Genomic DNA, 19,219 nt, shown 5'->3' on the forward strand with positions numbered 1-19,219 from the left:
TAGCCTACTTTGCACTGTCATTGATCTGCAGTTATAATCAACTCCTCTTCATAGAAAAGTTAGTAATAAACATTTATACACAAGTATTTATGTGTGTAAAGCATCTGTTTTGTGAGAAGTGCTGCTCATTATGATATGTGAACGACCCGTACAGCTTTACTGTAGACATTTATTCCAGCGAGCATGACGTCGACTTAAACTTTGTCAAACACCATGCCCACCAAAAGGGTACCCTTTGTGGTAGAAACGCAAGCCTGATAAAGGGGACCTGTACCGACCCGAACCGTACCGTACTGTACCAGTCAGTGGAAACAAGGCATTATTAGTGCTTTAATGGAGTAGGTACAACCCAAATGGTGTATGGGTACTTGTATTGAATATGTCAAGTCCTCACTGATAAATGAGGTGTAGTTATGTGCATGACCTGATGTTGGAAGTATAAAAGCTGAGCCTTACTGACCAGCTTTGCACTTTCTGACTTCTGTATACTGAGGTTGGCCGCCCTTTATATAAGCAAGGATTTTGTTTCTGTTGTTTGTCTTTTGTATATTCTACTTTTTCACTGGATTTTATTTGATTATTAAAAGTGTATTTTATTACTTTTCTTCAACTGGAGTGGACATTGACTTCATTTCCCAGAACCCATCAAGTTACCCTGTGTGGTAAAGTATGAATCTAATTTATTCTTCTGCAAAATACATTCTAAAGACGATCCTTTAACTAAACTCTAGCTAAGAAATATAGTGAGGGAGGATCCTAGTTTTTCTTTGTTTAAGTAGGGTGATTAAATAAAGGCGATCCAGCACAATATATATATTCAAAACTCATAGATATATACACTAGATATCGCATAGGGACCCTGAGCATGCGTCAATAGCGCCGCCACATTGGTACAGTGCTCCCAGGACAAATGTCATTCAACCGCACTAGTCAAGTGTTATTATGTGAAGATGCTGAACTTTAGCGCTGTCTACGGGTGTAGAAATGAGCAAACAAAGAAAACAAAGCACAAAGGCAGAACATTTCATATGTAATCTTAAGTTTTTTTCTGTTTTTGTATGTTCTGAACTTTTGTGCTAATCAGGTAACGTTATTGGTGATAATACAGTCACTTACTGCATTCACCATACGGCAAAGCAGCTCCAACTCGCACTAAACACTCGGCTTATGCTAGTTGTTGAATAAAATCAGCAAACAATGCAAAAGAAATATGACAACGAGATGCTGCGCTGCCAGAAACGTGTATTATTGTCGGCTAACGCTAGTGAAAGAGTCGTTCGGGGGATTCATTCACAAACGAATCGCTCCCTCCGTCAGTATGAGGAGTGAAAGCAGGAGAGGAGCTGTGTTTCAGGACATGATTAGATCAAATTTAACAGGGAGGGTGAATAGTACATTTCTGTACACACAAACACAAGCTTTTTGTCAGGAATGCCCGTGCGGTCACTGATCCATCAATGTAGAAAAGTGATGTAAAATTATAATTTTCGTAATTAGAAAAAAAAAATTACATACTAACATCCAGGAAAACTCCCAATCATAGATATATGTGTATATGTGTATATCTCTGGCTTTGGATGGCCACAGTCCTCCACTGTACCTGGGTCCCGCATTCATTTCAAAGGAGCGCTACCCTGTAGCAAGATGGCGGCGCTATTGACGCATTCCGTCCAATAGACAACAATAGGCCAGGCGACATCTAATGTATATATCTATGTTCAAAACTAATAATAAGAAGAGTATGAGGCCTACAAAATTCTCAGCACATGCAATCAGACGTCTTCTATTCACATCACAATCCCGCTTGTTGTCATCTAGTATTCTGTAACATGTTTTTCTCCATTTGCATACTGAAGTGCATGAACCCTAATCACATTAGCACTCATGGTGGACGACAGGAGTTTAGCATGTGCTCTTATGTCTCTCTGAACTCCTCAGTTCACTCCGTGCAACACTTCATCGATGCTCTCCATTAAACACAATGGCTCTCTGTGACCAAACAATCATGCATGGAGATGCTCGGTCCTCCCCCGATCATGCGTCACTCTGTCCTGTCCTAAACTGCCCTTCAGCAAATAAAAAACACATCCATAAGGAGGAGATGAGTGTGAAGCCATTGAATAAATAATTAAATAAATAGGCAGAAAAGCATATAAGCTCAGACTGTAGTCAAGCGTAAATCTGCCAAAAGCCTGCGTGAATTCACTAACCGGTGTGCTGCTAAACGAATAAATTATATTAATTAGCAAAACAAAAGCATCCTCATTGCTCAGTGATTTATTAAGCATTGCTGTGTTTATCACACTGCTGTTGCACAAACAATAAAACACCAAGAGATTGATTCTTTTTAAACTAACATAAAAGAAAACAACATGAGCATATAGTCTCAGATAATGCAAGAAAACTGGTGTTTAAGGGACAGTTCACCTTAATATGGTGAAACTATGTCCTCATTTACTTATCTTGTTACAAACCTCTACGAGTTTCTTCAATTGAACATAGGAAGATATTTTGAAGAATGTTAAAGTCCACATGTTTCGCAACTTGTAACCTTTTTGTTTTTCGTATTGTGACAGTTGCTAGAAAAACGGAATTTTAAATCAGTGGGCAGGGTTTGTTCTTTCTACTGCGAGCTGATTGGATGTAGTAAATAGGGATGTCCCGATCCGATATTGATATCGGAAATTCGTCCGATATCAGTCTAAAAAATTATATCGGACTGCGTTAAAAATCTCCGATATAAGCAGTTCGATTCGCTCTAAACTCCGTTACAGCTATTCTATCCAGCAGCGTCCAGGGGTCCGTTCTTCGTACGTGGATTACTCAATTAGCTGGATTTGGATTTTGACGATTTGACACGATCTAGGATCATTTTGTTCTTCAAAGCTGATCCAAGAGTTGTTGTCATAGCAACAGTTCTGCTAGGTCAAACCTGATCGGGAGCAGGTTCAATTTATATAAACAGGATTAGATCGGCTCAGTTCAAGCAAAGATAATACAGAAAGTATGTTCCCAATTCTGATATTTTCTTACAGTAGTAGTTATATACACTTGGGAAAATGGTACATATTTTTTAACTATATATATATATATATATATATATATATATATATATATATATATATATATATATATATATATATATATAGTCATTAATAAAATAAATAAAGTTATATATATTAATAAAACTTATGCAATCTACACCCTCGAAATGAAAGTACAAAGACTGCCACCTGCTGGTGCAAAGAGAAAACTTATTGATATGAACTTTTTAGATCGCTTTAGTACAAATTGTGTATAATAGATACACATTTTATTTTTCAGTTTGGCTTTTTATTTTAATATTGGCAGTCTTGACGTGGAAATGCAGTGAAAATGAAATGTTAAATTGGCAACTTCATTTTAATTATCAATTTGACAGGGACGATGTGTTGTCAAAGTGAAAATGAAAATTAAATCATTTTATTTTGTTTCCAATTTTGGCAGATATTTTGCGAACAGTGTTTTAAAATGAAATTGTTAATCTGATTTTCATTTTCATTTCCAAAGTTTATTTGATTTATTTAAAATTGGCAGGATTCACCTTCCATAAAACTAGGGCCCACAGGCCAAGTCTGGTTCATGGTAACCTTTGATTTGGCCCACCATCCCATCTAAGATGAGAAGAATGATGGGGATGATTAAAGGACTGTCATTTCTAATTTAATGTTGAATTTCGTTTGTTTGTTTTATAGCTAAACTACAAAAACTAACCGAAATTAATCTTTAAATTAAATGTTTTTAATGAATCAGTTTTTTCTGAAATGTATATACTGACAGAAGACAATAAAGAGACGTCAGTGAGCAAATGAAGGCAAAGGCAGATTCTGCTTGACTATTAATATTTTCTATTTATTTTTAAATATTATGAAGAAAGCTGTGATTATCTATGGCAACTTTATTGCCCACAGTTCTCAATAATATTTGGTTTTTGGCTGTTATGAAAATTTTTGGGCACCAGTGCTTTGAGGTAAGTATTTTCACTCGGCGGCCATCTTTAAAACACCTCTCCGGCAGTATGCTCAGGCATTCTGTCTGAATATAGAAACATCAAATTCTCCAAAACGGTTTGCCAAGCTTTCGATTACATTAAATATTTAAAATCACCAATAAAACTAAACAACAATTTTCTCATAAGTTTCATTTCTAAACGTTCAAATAAAACAAAATTGACATTTTTTTAGGTTACCATAGCTAAACTCGAAATGAACGAGATCAAGACACCAACCTTGTTCATGACCACCATCATCCTCTGGATAATGATCTTCTTACCATGCTGGTGCAGAAGTAATCCACAACTTGGTCTTGATGGTGAAATTCCTCCAGAAATGACAGAGACTCTTTGTTTACAAGTTTGTGGCATTTGAGAAGTTGCTGTCATGTGACGTGTGTTTGACAGGAAGGACTGTACCTCGCGTTCATTTAATACAGATTACAAAACCAAAAAACTTTTGTTTTCATGTGTAGTTGGTTCATTTAAAAGTAGATATTTCAAGCTTAATGTGGATATATTTCTTATGTCTGTGAAGCAAGTAGTCACTAAGATTCCATTGGGTTTGTTGACGACCTGGTCCGAATTTCTCCCCCAGAGACTCGTCAGTCTACAGCGATCGATGATTGGCTCCTGTACTAGTAGGCGGGGCTTCATTCGACATATTTACCATTACACTTTTCCCCATTCAAAACTATAATAGTGACACGTCTTGTATTCTAGAGTCTTTGTTTTGACTTCCATAGTATTTTTTTAGTTGTTATACTGAAAAAATATTTGTGCTTAATTGTTGCACATAATTTACATGGGATGAATTTAAACAAAAAAATAATAATTATTAATGTTCGACTTCATTTGTTTGTTGAAATTTAGCCCAAATAAGTTGCAAGCAACCACTTACCTTGAATAAAAATCAGTGAATCCAATGAATCAATTTTTTATGATGTATGTCAAGAGCTGCTTTTTTCCTAACATTCTTGTAAATATATAAAAAAAAATCATTGCTGTTTATCACATTGCTGTTGCGCAAACAAAAAAACACGAAGACATTGCTTTTTTTCAGCCACGCATGAGACATTAACATGAAAAGAAAACAACATGATCATAAAGACCCAGATGATGTAAGAAAGCTGGTGTTTAAAGGGACAGTTCCCCTAAATATGATAAAATTGTCATCATTTACTCATCATGTACCTCTTTGAGTTTGGGTTCTTCTGTAGAACACAAAAGAAGATATTTTGAAGAATGTTTAAAAAAAAAACACCAACAGTTGACATCAATAGTATTTTTAGTTCCTATGGCTGCTTTTTTCCAACATTCTTCAAAATATCTTGTCAAAAAAGGTCCTCATTGCTCAGTGATTTATTAAACATTGCTGTGTTTATCACACTGATGTTGCACAAACAATTAAACGCCAAGAGATTGATTCTTTTTAGCCACACACAAGACATTAAACTAACATAAAAGAAAACATGAGCATATAGACCCATAGGATTACAGTTCTCCTAAATATAATGAAATTGTCATCATTTACTCATCCACTTCCACTTGTTACAAACCTCTGTTAAACACAAAAGAAGATATTTCGAAGAATGTTTAAAAAAAAAATGGCAGACTTCCACAGTATTTTAGTTCCTATTATGGCTGCTTTTTTTCAACATTGTTTAAAATATCTTGTCAAAAACATTATTAAAAAAAACTCCTCATTGCTCAGTGATTTATTAAACATTGCTGTGTTTATCGCATTGCTGTTGCACGAAGTACAATAAAACACCAAGAGATGGATTTGTTTAGCCACACACAAGGCATTAAACTAACATAAAAGAAAACGACATGAGCATATAGTCCCAGAGGATGTAAGAAAACTGGTGTTTCAAGGAACATTTCACCTAAATAAATCATGTCATCATTTACTCATGTCTGGGTTATTCTGTTAAACACAAAAGAAGATATTTTGAAAAATGTAAAAAAAAAAAGGAACAACAATTGACTTCCATAGTATGTTCAGTTCCTATTATAGCTGCTTTTTTCCAAAATTCTTCAAAATATCTGTTTTATCACATTGCTGTTAAAATGATAACACACCAAAAGATTGTTTTTTTTTAGCGACGCATGAGGCATTTACATGAAAAGAAAACAATATGAGTGTATAGACCCCAGAGGATGCAAGAAAGCTGGGGTTTAAGGGACAGTTCACCTAAATATGAAATTATGTCATAATTTACTCATCTTGTTACAAACCTCTTTGAGTTTCTTTCTTTTGTTGAACACAAAGAAGATATTTTGAAGAATGTTAAAAAAAAACAACCATTGACTTCAATTGTGTTTTTAGTTCCTATATGGCTGCTTTTTTTTCAACATTCTTCAAAATATCTCATCAAAAACATTAAAAAAACACCCTCATTGTTCAGTGATAAACATAATAAACATTGCTGTTGCACAAACATTAAAACACCAAGAGATAGATTTTTTTAGCCACACGAGGCATTAAACTAACAAAAAAAAACAACATGAGCATGTAGTCTCAGATAATGCAAGAAAATTGGAGTTTAAATGGACAGTTCACCTAAATATTACATTATGTCATCATTTACTCATATTCCACTTGCTAAAAACCTGTTTCAATTTATTGTGTTCCTCTGTTGAACACAAAAGAAGATATTTTGAAGAATGTTAAAAAAAACGTAGAATTCCATAGTATTTTTAGTTTCTTTGGCTGTTTTTTTTCCACCATTCTTCAAAATATCTTGTCAAAAAAACTACTAATTTGCAAAACAAAAGCATCCTCATTGCTCAGTGATTTATTAAACATTGCTTTGTTTATCACATTGATGTTGCACAAACAATAAAACACCAAGCGATTGATTTTTTTAGCCACACATGAGGCTTTAAACTAACATCAAAGAAAATGACGTGAGCATATAGACCCAGAAGATTAAGGGACAGTTCTCCTATAATATGATGAAATTATGTCATCATTTACTCATCTTCCACTTGACCTCTTTTAGTTACTTGTGTTCTTCTGTTGACCACAAAAGAAGATATTTTGAAGAATGTTAAAAAAAAAAAAAAACAACGGCAGACTTCCATAGTATTTTTAGTTCCTATTATGGCTGCTTTTTTACAACATTCTTCAAAACATCTTATCAAAAACAGCCTCATTGCTCAGTGATTTATTAAACATTGCTGTGTTTGCTGTTGCACAAACAATAAAACACCAAGAGATTGATTTTTTTTAGCCACACACGAGACATTAAACTAACATAAAAGAAAACGACATGAGAAATCATTTTGCTTCACTTGCATTTTCTCCTCCTTTTGGAGCCTAATAAAATCCCCGGCCGTAAATACACCCTATACTGTCCCCTCAGAAAATGTGCTCAAACTACTCGCTTTCCCCCTTCGCATCCTGACACAACAGTTTCGGCATAGTTGTTGTCTCCTCTCCTCCCTCATTTCCTGTGCAGAAAAGTGCAGACTTTGCATTCGTGTTTGCGTTGTGACAAGGAGACATTCATCACATAATGAACTGATGGAAGCTGCTGGAAAGCCTAAATAGAAAGCAAAGACCGGCCCGGACTCAGTTGACTGCTGGTAATTTAGGCTGAGAGCTCAGGTAATGCTGTATTATTAGGCAGATAGCAGAGGAGGATAAACCTGCTGGAGCTGACAGTGTTTCTTGATGCAGGTCAAAGCATCACTGTAGTACTGTACCGTAGACCACAGCTTATATGGAGAGCGCGCATGTGTGTACTGAGATGTTGGCTGGTGCTCTGCTGCCATCTAGTGATGTTTAAGCCAGATATACATGATAAAATACTACACTTTTGTCTTTTTTTACAATACAATACAACATAAAACGTTATTGTCAGACCTGCATCTGATTTTTTTTCTTGAATAACAGCATGATAAATACTTCTTACAGTCAAACGCATACAAAAAAAATGATTTTACAAGGAACTTGTGACACTTTCGGATAGCCAGTGGAAAAAAAGAGCCTCAAGACGAATAGATAATTTCAGACTCAAACCTTTATAGTCAGCCTCCTTTAGCGTCACAAGGATTACACTTCAAAAACACAAAATAAAAGTAAACAATATCTAAAAGTTGAGCATTTTGACGGGAGAGCAGCGCACACACTCTTTTCTCCCTCTTCTCACACACGCAGACTGACTCCCGCAGCGCACACACTCGGGTGTTGGGGTGCAGCTCTTAAAGGGCAACACACATACATAATGAGATCCATACACATTGTAGTGGACGTTACAAACTTATTCAGCTCCAAGACAACCTCATGTACAAATGACTTTTAATTTCACTCCTTTAAAACTTGGGGCTCTAAATTGACGGTTACACTTTAATAGGGAATATGCCGAGCTAGTGTTTTTCCCATACTGACTTCCGGTGACCTGTTATTGTAATTTTTTTTCAGTTTATACGATTCCTTTTACAGCATCGATGTTGTAATGTAAATAAAATACATTTAATTAAATAAACTTTGGCATTCATTTAGTTGCTCATGCGTAAAACGAGACAAAAAGCCGTTTACTCGCACACATCTGTCAGAATCGACAGGCTAGCCCAGAATCTCCATTGAATATACTGGGGTAAATAAATGCTCATATTATAAAGACGTGTCGGGGGGAATGTAATGTAATGCAGTGCTTCTTGTACAATCTGAGACCCACTTTATATCGGATATCGCTCAGCTAGTGGAGATCGCAGATTTTTAAAGGAAACAGACCTTAAACGTGCCGATTTTTGCATTAGCATTCGTTGACCAGAAGCGGTTAACCCAGGTTACAGGCAAATTTAAAGTCCTATTCGCATGCTCCGGCATATACCCTATAGCAAAAAATGACATTTTTAGGTGAATTATACCGTATAAATACTTTATGTGACTCATTCAACATCATTTGGAGGTGTCAATGTCGCTGAGCAACGTGTGTGAAACAATGAAAAGACTCGTGCAGCCACCTTTTCTTCTCTCCTGAACTTAAAAATATGATTGGCAGAATCGTAAAAATGCTGGATTAAGATTGTCTAGGGCAGGGGTGGCCAATCCTGTTCCTGGAGAGCCACCTTCCTGCAGATTTCAGTTGCTACCCATATCAAACACACCTGAACCAATTAATTAGGGCCTGAACGCCACGTGATAATTACAGGCAGGTGTGTTTGATATGGGTTGCAACTGAAATCTGCAGGAAGGTGGCTCTCCAGGAACAGGGGTGGCCACCCCTGGTCTCGGGAGTTGAATCGAGATTGCGATCTTTTAACGCAGGGGTGTCAAACTCAATTCCTGGAGGGCCGAAGCCCTGCACAGTTTAGTTCCAACCCTGCTCCAACACACTTACCTGTAGGTTTCAAACAAGCCTGAAGGACTCAATTAGTTTGATCAGGTGTGTTTAATTAGGGTTGGAACTAAACTGTGCAGAGCTGCGGCCCTTTTGGAACTGAGTTTGACACCTGTGTTTTAACAATTAATTGTGCAGCTCTACTAGCAAGCAATATACCCTTTTTTTTTTTTTTACGGTCAAAAACTTTCCCATACCTGACCATACCATACCATGCTCTTCCTCGCTTAAGCCTGGTTTATACTTCTGCGTCAAGTGACCGGCGCAACTCACGGCGCAGGCAACGCGCGCAGCTGTGCATTTATACTTCTGCGCGCTGTCTCCGTTGGTCTGCATTAACACTTCCGAAACGCTAGTGGGCAGTGAGGTGTAAATGTTCCTCTGTGTCGAGTTTCTTCGCTTCTGTTTTGCTATTCTGAACACTTCCTGGATGTACAAGTGACTCAAACTCGCTCATTTTGAGGCAGGAACCGGCGGACGTGCAACAACTTTAACCATGAGGTAAACACAAAACAAAACTTTCCATCCGGAGCTCCTTCATGGGACTCCACACTTGTAAACAATCGCTCGCGCCATTCGCGCGGCTCTCGGTCCCGCCCAGACTCGTCGGCGCTAGCAAGCTGACCAATCACAGAGCTTGCGCTACGCGTTGTTGCGACGTGTGGTTACAATTTTTGAGAGGTGCACGTCAGTGACGGCGATGGCCACGGCGAAGGGCTATGCGTCAGCGCCGTAGCCTACGCCGGTGTTTGACGCAGAAGTATAAATCAGCCTTTACACAGGCACCTTAGTTATACTTATCAGTTAGCGACATCTAGTGGATAACAAAAATCACTACAACACAAAAAAGTGGCTTCTACAACTACAGTATTTTTTTTTTAGGATTGGATAGTCTTTCAGGAATGAATGCTGCAGCATACTGTAGTATTAACTACAGGGAATTCATAAACGGTAATAAATACGTTTGTATACTTTGCTTTTAACTACAGTAAACTGCGGTGTATTGTAGTTTAATACACCTTATAGTTGTAGATACTGTAGTAGGCTAGAGTATTGGCTTGTTATTTGTTTATATTACTATAGTTTTATTACTATTGTAGCAATAGAGTTGCCGCAACAGACTATGGTTTAGAAAGACTATAATTTACTATAATGGTTTTCTTTTTTCTCATGTCGGGCTATACACAAATGCATAAGCAATAACATCCCTGCTGAAAAATAAAACAAAAAAATCAATAGAAACCATTACTGAAGTTCGAATTGTTACCATTAAAAACATTATAAAGCATATTTGGATGATTTCTGGAGTGTTTTGGGACATTATGTTAGGGTTTCTTGTTTTTAACCTACTATCAACAGAATGGAAAAAATTAGGAAGTTAATTTCTATTATAACTATAAAACCATTTAAAATTCTGTTATGGTTTCGATGGTTTTTGCAGGAGTATAAGGCATTACTGTATTCACAATTAAGCACAGACTTTTAATAAATGTCTACTATGTTATAAAAGACACACAATTCTAATGCCCCAGTAAAAGTAAAAGTGAAGGGGACACTACACTGTCAGTGGGCGCCGTCTTTCGGATGAGACGTTAAACCGAGGTCCTGACTCTCTGTGGTCATTAAAAATCCCAAGGCACTACTCGTGAAAGAGCAGGGGTGTAACCCCGGTGTCCTGGCCAAAGTCCCTTACGATCATGGCCTCCCAATCATCCCCTCTCCACCGAATTGGCTCTATCACTGTCTCTCCACTCCACCAATAGCTGGTGTGTGGTGAGCGCACTGGCGCCGTTGTCCTGTGGCTGCCGTCGCATCATCCAAGTGGATGATCCACACTGGTGGTGGTGTGAAGAGACCCCCCCTCGTGATTGTGAAGCGCTTTGGGTGTATGGCCATACACGATAAATGCGCTATATAAATAAATACACATTACATTACAATTAAATTTAATTATGCATGTTTTTTATTAAGCATTAAAACATATAGTTTTGACATGTAAGCAACAGCAATGTTTGCACATTTCATTGGTTAACATCCAAGTGTGTTGCGTTTAATCCATCCCATTTTTACCAATCAGCATGCAGGATCTGTTTATTTATGACACTGGTTACATACCATTATTTGAAGCAGAGATATGCTGCTAAATGTGCTTGTTTTATCATTATTTAAACATTTTGGTCACACTTTATCTTAACGTACAATTCAACAAACCATAAACTAAGACTTTTATCTCAATTAATTACTAATTAGTGGCTTATTAATTTTCAGTAAGGCAGTAGTTGTGATTAGGATAGGGTAGGATTAGGGAAGTAAAATAAGTGAGAGAGTGCTAATAAACAGTTAATGTTTTAGTATTCGGCAGGTAATAAGCCAAAGCAAATGGTGTGAATTATTACCCCAACTAAAGTGTTACCAAAATCTCGTATTTTTAAAGATGTATTTCACAGAGCACAATCTGACATGAAGTAATTCAAAGCCATCTACAAACGAAATGATTCCACCAAATAAATATGAGGATCGAAATCAGTGTAGGAGGAGCACTTCACCTACACACTGACTATGCATAGTAAAACATATCATCCACATGGAAAATAAACAACATATTCTGATTATATGTTCAAATTAAATGCAAGGAAATAATGCAAAATACCCTTTCATTATGCCATCAGTTTAAATAGCGCAGAAAAATCATAATTTGGATTAAATGAAACTATTACTGGTGCCAATAGACTCCAGCATTCTTCAATATATGTTTTAAGTGCAACAAAATAAAGAAAGTCTTAAAAGTTAGGAACTGTGTCAGCGCAAGTTTTCATTTTTAGGTAAACTGATTTTTAAATCACAACTTGCTTTTTTAAAAGGCTACAACTATCTCCTTATCTTATTAAAAGCAGCACTTAAAGCAACACAAATCAATATCTGAACTACACTTCTGACAATGGTGTCGTTACAATAGACATTTTCAGCCAATCAGAAGTAAGGGGCGTGTCTAGTAACAGTAATATCAAAATATCAAAAGGAGCAAGGTCCTATTGGTGTATGGGCAAGTTTTTTTTTTTTTTTTTTTATGCCTTGAAATATTGACATTGTTTGGCTAAATTAGCCAACCCAGGCTCATTCTGAAAATGTAGCGCGAACGTTTCTGGAGACTAAGAATTATGTGGCCGTAGGTACGTATTTTTGCAGTTTTGGTTTTCGCGATTCCTTGAGAGGCAGCTGTGCGCTTTTTCACATTACAAATGTCTCTCGCAAGTGCCGTTCGAGTCCTCACTGTTCTCGTGTAAACCCACCGCTGTCGATTGACTGTCTGTCTGACTGGCTAAATGATTGACTAGGCAACCAGCCAATCGGCCGACCCACCCTCCTCCTCCTCCTTCCCTAAACCCAACCAGTTTTACCGATTGACCTGCCCACCCGCTTTCTTCCCTAAACCCAACCAACAATTTACAAAAGCCGTCCAGAAAAACAAAAGCCCTCGCCTGATATTTACCACATTTTTAGATTTTACCACATTCTCACCCTGTTATAAACTGGATTCTGTTTTTGTCTAACCTGATTTCTGAAACCACTCTTCCCTGGACTCGAACATGGTCGTCATTTTCATCCTGGTCAGCTCCTCTCTGCGTCTCAAGTCCGCTGACGAACACGACGAGCTAACTGGACAAACTGGTTGCGGTGGGAAAGCCCTCCACATGGAGGTAAGCGGTCAGCTGATAAGCGCAAAAAGGAAAGACGTTATACCGCCCGTAGCGTTCGCTTAAAATATTAAATGCAGCCATACGTACCTCCGGCTACATAATTCACAGTCTCCAAAAACGTCCGCGGGACTACGTTTTCAGAATGAGCCTGGTTTGAAATTAGCCTAATGCACATTTATTGAGGTGACATATAATGAAAATCCAGATATACCGACGTAAAAATGGATTCATGAGCCTTAAACACTAGTGTTTCCTCAATGTAAATCCCATGAATGTAAAATCAAACTGATACGATGCAGAAGGAACCATTATTATGCATGCCCCAGACTTCTTTTGATTGGCCACAAGGTTTACTAGTGAGACAGCAATGATAATATACATCTATGCTTATATTAAACCTTAAATGTATGTGGACTCTTATTTTGAAATCGATCAAGGCATGATTTTTTGGAATTTCAGCGCCACATATTCACATTCTTTTACAGGCTGCCAAGTGATGTAGAAGAAAGCCTAATTGCGGCAACGATGTGCATACAGTACACTCATTGGAAACAATGTTAAGTAGTTTAAAAGGCACATCGCTTCACATCCAGTGTGCGATAGACTTTAATAAGGAGCTCGGCCAGCCATCTGGTAATATCTATATATATACCAGATATATACGACATAATTGAATCACTAAGTACAGCACTTTTAAGTTGAATCTTTAAATGTGCAGTATATGGCACATATAATGATTTGTTTCTAAACCAGACTAAAACCCTGGCAACAGAAGACAACAGTAAGTAATAATTTCAATCTTCAAAGTTATCCAGGTCAAAGTTTGCCATGTTGGCAGCATCTGACCAGGCAGGATGTTGTGCACCGTCCATTTCTGACGCCACAGCATTTCCCTGAGTAAGTGCATGATTAGAGCCTCCAATTTCTGCATGGCATTCAGGACATTTGGTTTTTTCCATAGCACCCCCACATTCACCGATAGCATAGACATGGCCGTTAGGACATTTGTACCAATGGCCTTTATTCAAACCGACGGCTTGGACTATCATCACCCTCTCCTCTTCAGTGATGCCCAGGCCACTGCGTGGCAGTATGACATCCAGCTTTGTAAACATCTGTTGGACTGTACGCTCCAGACCCTCAGAGAAAGGTAAGGTGTCCTCCAGGATGCCTCTTAGGTGTTGGACTTCAGTGCCAAGAACAACCTCTGGAGATTTAAACCGAGACATCCTGCAGCGTTCGTTGAGTTCAGCCAGGTAGGACAGTCTCTTCAACTCACGCCCGAGATCTGCAACCTGCTGCTCTGAAAACCTCTGAGCGGGATCTAAGAGAAATCTCAAGACTTCTTCAGTTTTTCTAAAGAATGGCTGATTTTTTTGTAATCTTTCCAGAATGGTACTCTCATGTTTGACCTGTGTTGCTTTCAGTTTTCCAACACTCTCAAGGAAATTCATCAAGTTCTCGAGATGCCAGAGTTGCTGGATTGAAAGGACATTTGTGTCAAGCTTCTCTTGAAGTGAGACAAACTTGTCAGGAAGATACTTTTTCAAGTTTGTCTTATCATTCAATACCAAGCTAAGGACATCCTGCTGTTGCTTGATAATGTCTGGCACACCATTGATCTTCTCCTTGACCATCTCGATGGCTGCTAGACTGCGGTTGATGTGAGTGCCGTATCGAAGGTTTCTTCGGATGGGAGTACGACACCTAGGACAGTCCTTAAGTCGGATCGCCCTTTGATCCAATTCAGCACCTTGATCCTCATCAAGATTCATGTATTGATCCATTCCTGTGACCTCAAACAAGTGCTTGCAGTCTTCAAGCTGAATGAAACAAGCGTCTGGTTCATCCTCACTGCCGAAGAAGATCTCCGTGACCTCTTCTTTATGACAAACCCTACACTTATTGGGACAAGGCTCTCCACACAGACCTATGCAGCGGTGTCCGCAGGTCAAGGTCTTGTTACAGGGAACAGAACAAGGTGGACGATCACATGGTTCGTGACACAGTTTGGTGCAGCTGTGATGAGGACACTGCCATGCACAGGGTTCCCTGCAAGGAGCACAAGACTGACCGCAAGTCTTCTTGCACTCGCTGTGAACACAGCGGTTCTGGCAGCGAGAGGAACAAGGTGGACAATCCCTTACGCAAGGCTCCCGACACTCATGGGAACACACTAGGATTTGCTGGCATTTGTGGGTGCATGCTTTATGAAGACGACCTTGATGGCATCCATTGCACGTTCCTGGACAAGAATGGCCACATTTTAAGACAGTACCACATTTGGTGTTACATCTTGGCTCATTTTTGTGATCCCTAGAAACAAAGCATGGTTCTTCTTGCATGTGTCCACATTTCAGCTCTATCGGAACTCTCACCATGCACTGAGAGGTGCAGGACTCTCCACAGGTCGCCTTGCAAGGATGCCCACATGGAAGAGTCTTTTCGCATCGTACTTGACACACGAATTCTGCAGGATCTTTGTGGCAAGGCACCTTCTGATTGTGCTGGCATGATGGTATTATCTTATCTACAGATACCATGCATTTGCCGCATTCTTGGTGACAGCGACGTGTGCATTTGTGGCCCAGTTCGCACAGCACCTTTGAGCAGTCCTTCATGCACTTGTATTCCTTGTGTTCGGCATCATATGGGTGGCACATACGGGTGCACACGTGGCCACAGTCCAGACGATACTGACAGGGTTGATCGCAACCACCTTCAGGGGCACCTTTGAAGTCATTACCGCAAGATGCGTGGATCTGTTTATCTGGATGGTTCTGACAGCTCAGTGTCAAAGCTGGTCCCACTTGATCATGCTCTCTCAGAGTGTGAATGATGTTGCTCCATAGTGTAACCGAGCTGAGCATGTCCATATTTCCAATACAATACAGACCCATTTTAGCTCGAGAAAGCGCAACGCAGACACGGTTGGGTATGTTCAGGAAGCCCACCCTCCTTTGAGGATTGCTGCGCACTAGGGACAATATAATAATATCGTTCTCCTCTCCTTGATACTTGTCAACAACATGGACCTTGACGCCAGAGAACTTTGGAGAGGGCATGAGCTTACGCAGACAGTGAAGCTGTCCGGTGTATGTAGTCAGAATGGTAATCTGGGAAGGCTTATAGTCCTGGAACAGCAAATACTGACAAAGCTCGACCACAAAACGAGCTTCGTGTGGGTTCTGGTGGCTCCGTCCATCTTTAATCTCTTCTTCAGGTTGAATGTGATCCACGAAAAAGAGATTTGTAAGAACTCCCTGTAGACCAACATAGGCAGGAGTTAAGTATATTATAGTACACAAATTACTGTGAGTAGTATCTTCATAAGTTCTTTGTGCGTAATTGATTTACCTTGACATTGTCATACTTCAGCACAGAGGGATGGTTTTCCAGAGATGAGTATATATGAGGAGTCAACAGGCGAGCGATACTTGGCCTCATGCGATGCTAAAAATGCATTGCAAAAAAAAAAAAGTTAACAAGGTATTCACTAGGTATTGTCAATGATTATTGACTTGTCAACCGAGGTACTGATATAAAAACTAACCTGGTAGTTGAGGCGCACGAATGGGAAGTTCACTCTGACAAGTCTCTCAAACATGGACACTTCCAGACTGAAATTCTTGGCAAGTTCATACACTGTTGCACTAGGCCTCAGCTGCGAAGATTGAAGTGCATTAACACATGTTAACACATGTAAGCAACACAGTAAATCAGAAGCAGAAAGCTATTTTAATTAATAATATAAATTAAGACTTGCTATCAATTTTTCTTTACCACTTAATAATAAAAAATATTAATAATAAATCAATAAAACATATTTCATAAAAAAATGTATGTTATTATCTCATGATTGTAGAATTTGTATTATATATTTATTATAATAATATCATTAATAGTACTCAACTTTGAGTATTGATAAAATAACAATAAATCAGATAATAATAATAATAATAATAATAATAATAATAATAATAAAATGTGAATTAAATAATTAATAAAAATATTTTAATCTCATTTAATATTTGTAATATTTTATAGCAAATATTATTAATAAAAATAATATCAGTGTTAGTAACAGTAACAATTTTTTTACTAAAAGTTAAGGAAAATTATTTATTTAAAATTAATTTTAGTCAGAATAATTATTAAATATGATTTTTATATAAAATATATTTTATTAATTTCTAATTAAAACATATGTATTTTAGTCAATATTAACAGTAAATAATAGTATTAGTGATACTAACCGTAATAAATTTTTATTTTATTGATAAACAATTATAAAATTCGTTTAACAAAAACAATAAATAATAATAATAATAATAATTAATTTAAAAATAACAATAATAATAATTAAAATAATAATAATAATAGTAATTAATTTAATAGTATAAATAAATAATTAAAATAATAATGATAATTATTTTTATTATTAACGTAATAATAATGCATAATTAAAATAATAATAGTAATTAATTTAATAATAATAAACAATTAAAATAATAATAATAATAATAATAAACAATTAAAATAATAATGATGGTAATTAATTTAAAAATAATATTTAATAATTTAAATAATAATAATATTAAACTTAATAATAATAATAATAATAATAAATAATAATTTTAATAATAATAATAATAATTAATTTAATAATAATAATAATAAATAAATAAAATAATAATAATGGTAATTAATTTAATATTAATTAATACAAGTCATGCATCTACACCTAATCTGGCCCTTTCTCAACTACAGATCGCTTTCAATGAACTTCAACAAAATCTATCCGAGTTAAAATTAGTTTTAAATGCCAATAAAACTAAACTTATGTTGTTTTCAAATTCAAAACAGGCCAAGCAAAAACTAGGTCTTGTTACTACTACTCATGGTGCAGAGATTGTACATCTACTCTGAATCCATGGACAATAATATATTAGAGATAATTGCAGTAGTGTCAGTGCTGTACATACATGATGAAGATGATGATGATGAATATTATTATTATTATTATTATTATTATTAAAATCTAAATTGAACATCATCTACTCTGACTCTATTGGCAATAATAGATCAGAGATAACTGCAGTCATGTGTACCTGCTGGTGGTCTCCGATCAGTATAAGATGCTGGCAGGCTTTGCTGAGTGTGGTAATGGTGTGCGCCTCCAGCACTTCTGCTGCCTCCTCCACAATCACCAGCCTGGGCTGCAGCTGCTGAAGAGCCTGCCTGTATTTAGCAGCTCCAGTGGTGGTCATTCCCACAACCCGCGCCTGCCGCAGCACAGACAGGTCCTCATGACGGCGGATTTCATTCAGACGCTCCGCCGCCTCCTGATACACTTGTTCAGAAGCAAGAGCTTTAGTGCGGAGATCACTGCGATAGCGCAAAACCCAGAGCCTGAAGGAGAAAACAGATACAGTAGAAATCAGAATTATTAGTCCTCCCGAATTATTCGCCCCCTGTATATTTAGTTCCCCAATTTCTCTTTAATGGAGAGCAATTTTTTTCAACACATTTCTAATCATAATAGTTTTAATAACTCATTTCTAATAACTGATTTCTTTAACTGAATATTTTTCGAGACACTAGTATTCAGCTTAAAGTGACATTTAAAGGCTAAACTAGGTTAATCAGGGTAAAGTTAGGGTAATTAGGCAAGTTGCAGATTCGCTCTCTATAACATCAGAAAGATCCGACCATTCCTATCTGAACATGCAGCTCAACTCCTTGTTCAAGCTCTTGCTCTCTCCACACTGGACTATTGCAACTCTCTACTAGCCGGGCTTCCAGCTAACTCTATAAAATCTCTTCAGCTGCTCCAGAACGCAGCAGCACGAGTGGTCTTTAATGAACCTAAAAGAGCACATGTCACTCCGCTGCTCATCCGTTTGCACTGGCTTCCAGTTGCTGCTCGCATCAAATTCAAAACTCTGATGTTTGCTTACAAAGCGACTTCTGGCTTCGCTCCTTATCTGCTCTCGCTTCTGCAGATGTTTGTGCCCTCCGGAAACTTGCGTTCTGTGAATGAACGTCGCCTCGTGGTTCCATCCCACAGAGGGAAGAAATCACTTTCCCGAACTCTCGCATTCAATCTGCCCAGTTGATGGAATGAACTCCCTAAC

General features: G+C 37.5%; 2 protein-coding genes across 5 annotated transcripts in view; one reads left to right on the top strand and one right to left on the bottom strand.

Moving 5' to 3' along the window:
* Positions 1 to 19,219, top strand: part of LOC141386375 (uncharacterized) — a 506,139-nt gene that overhangs the window by 362,454 nt on the left and 124,466 nt on the right. The window lies entirely within an intron of this gene.
* The window catches only part of znfx1 (zinc finger, NFX1-type containing 1), a 33,025-nt gene continuing 25,130 nt past the window's right edge, over positions 11,325 to 19,219 (bottom strand). For all 4 annotated transcript variants that reach the window (XM_021477327.3, XM_021477326.3, XM_073954701.1 and 1 more), the window contains 4 exons: positions 18,194 to 18,494; positions 16,636 to 16,746; positions 16,440 to 16,535; positions 11,325 to 16,345 (listed from right to left, as the gene is read on the bottom strand). In XM_021477327.3, coding sequence (XP_021333002.1) covers positions 13,877 to 16,345; positions 16,440 to 16,535; positions 16,636 to 16,746; positions 18,194 to 18,494 — 2,977 coding nt within the window. In that variant the 3' untranslated portion in view covers positions 11,325 to 13,876. The remainder of the gene's footprint in view (positions 16,346 to 16,439; positions 16,536 to 16,635; positions 16,747 to 18,193; positions 18,495 to 19,219) is intronic.

The sequence above is a fragment of the Danio rerio genome, chromosome 6 (genome assembly GCF_049306965.1).
Source record: "Danio rerio strain Tuebingen ecotype United States chromosome 6, GRCz12tu, whole genome shotgun sequence".
NCBI classification, from domain to species: Eukaryota; Metazoa; Chordata; class Actinopteri; order Cypriniformes; family Danionidae; genus Danio; species Danio rerio.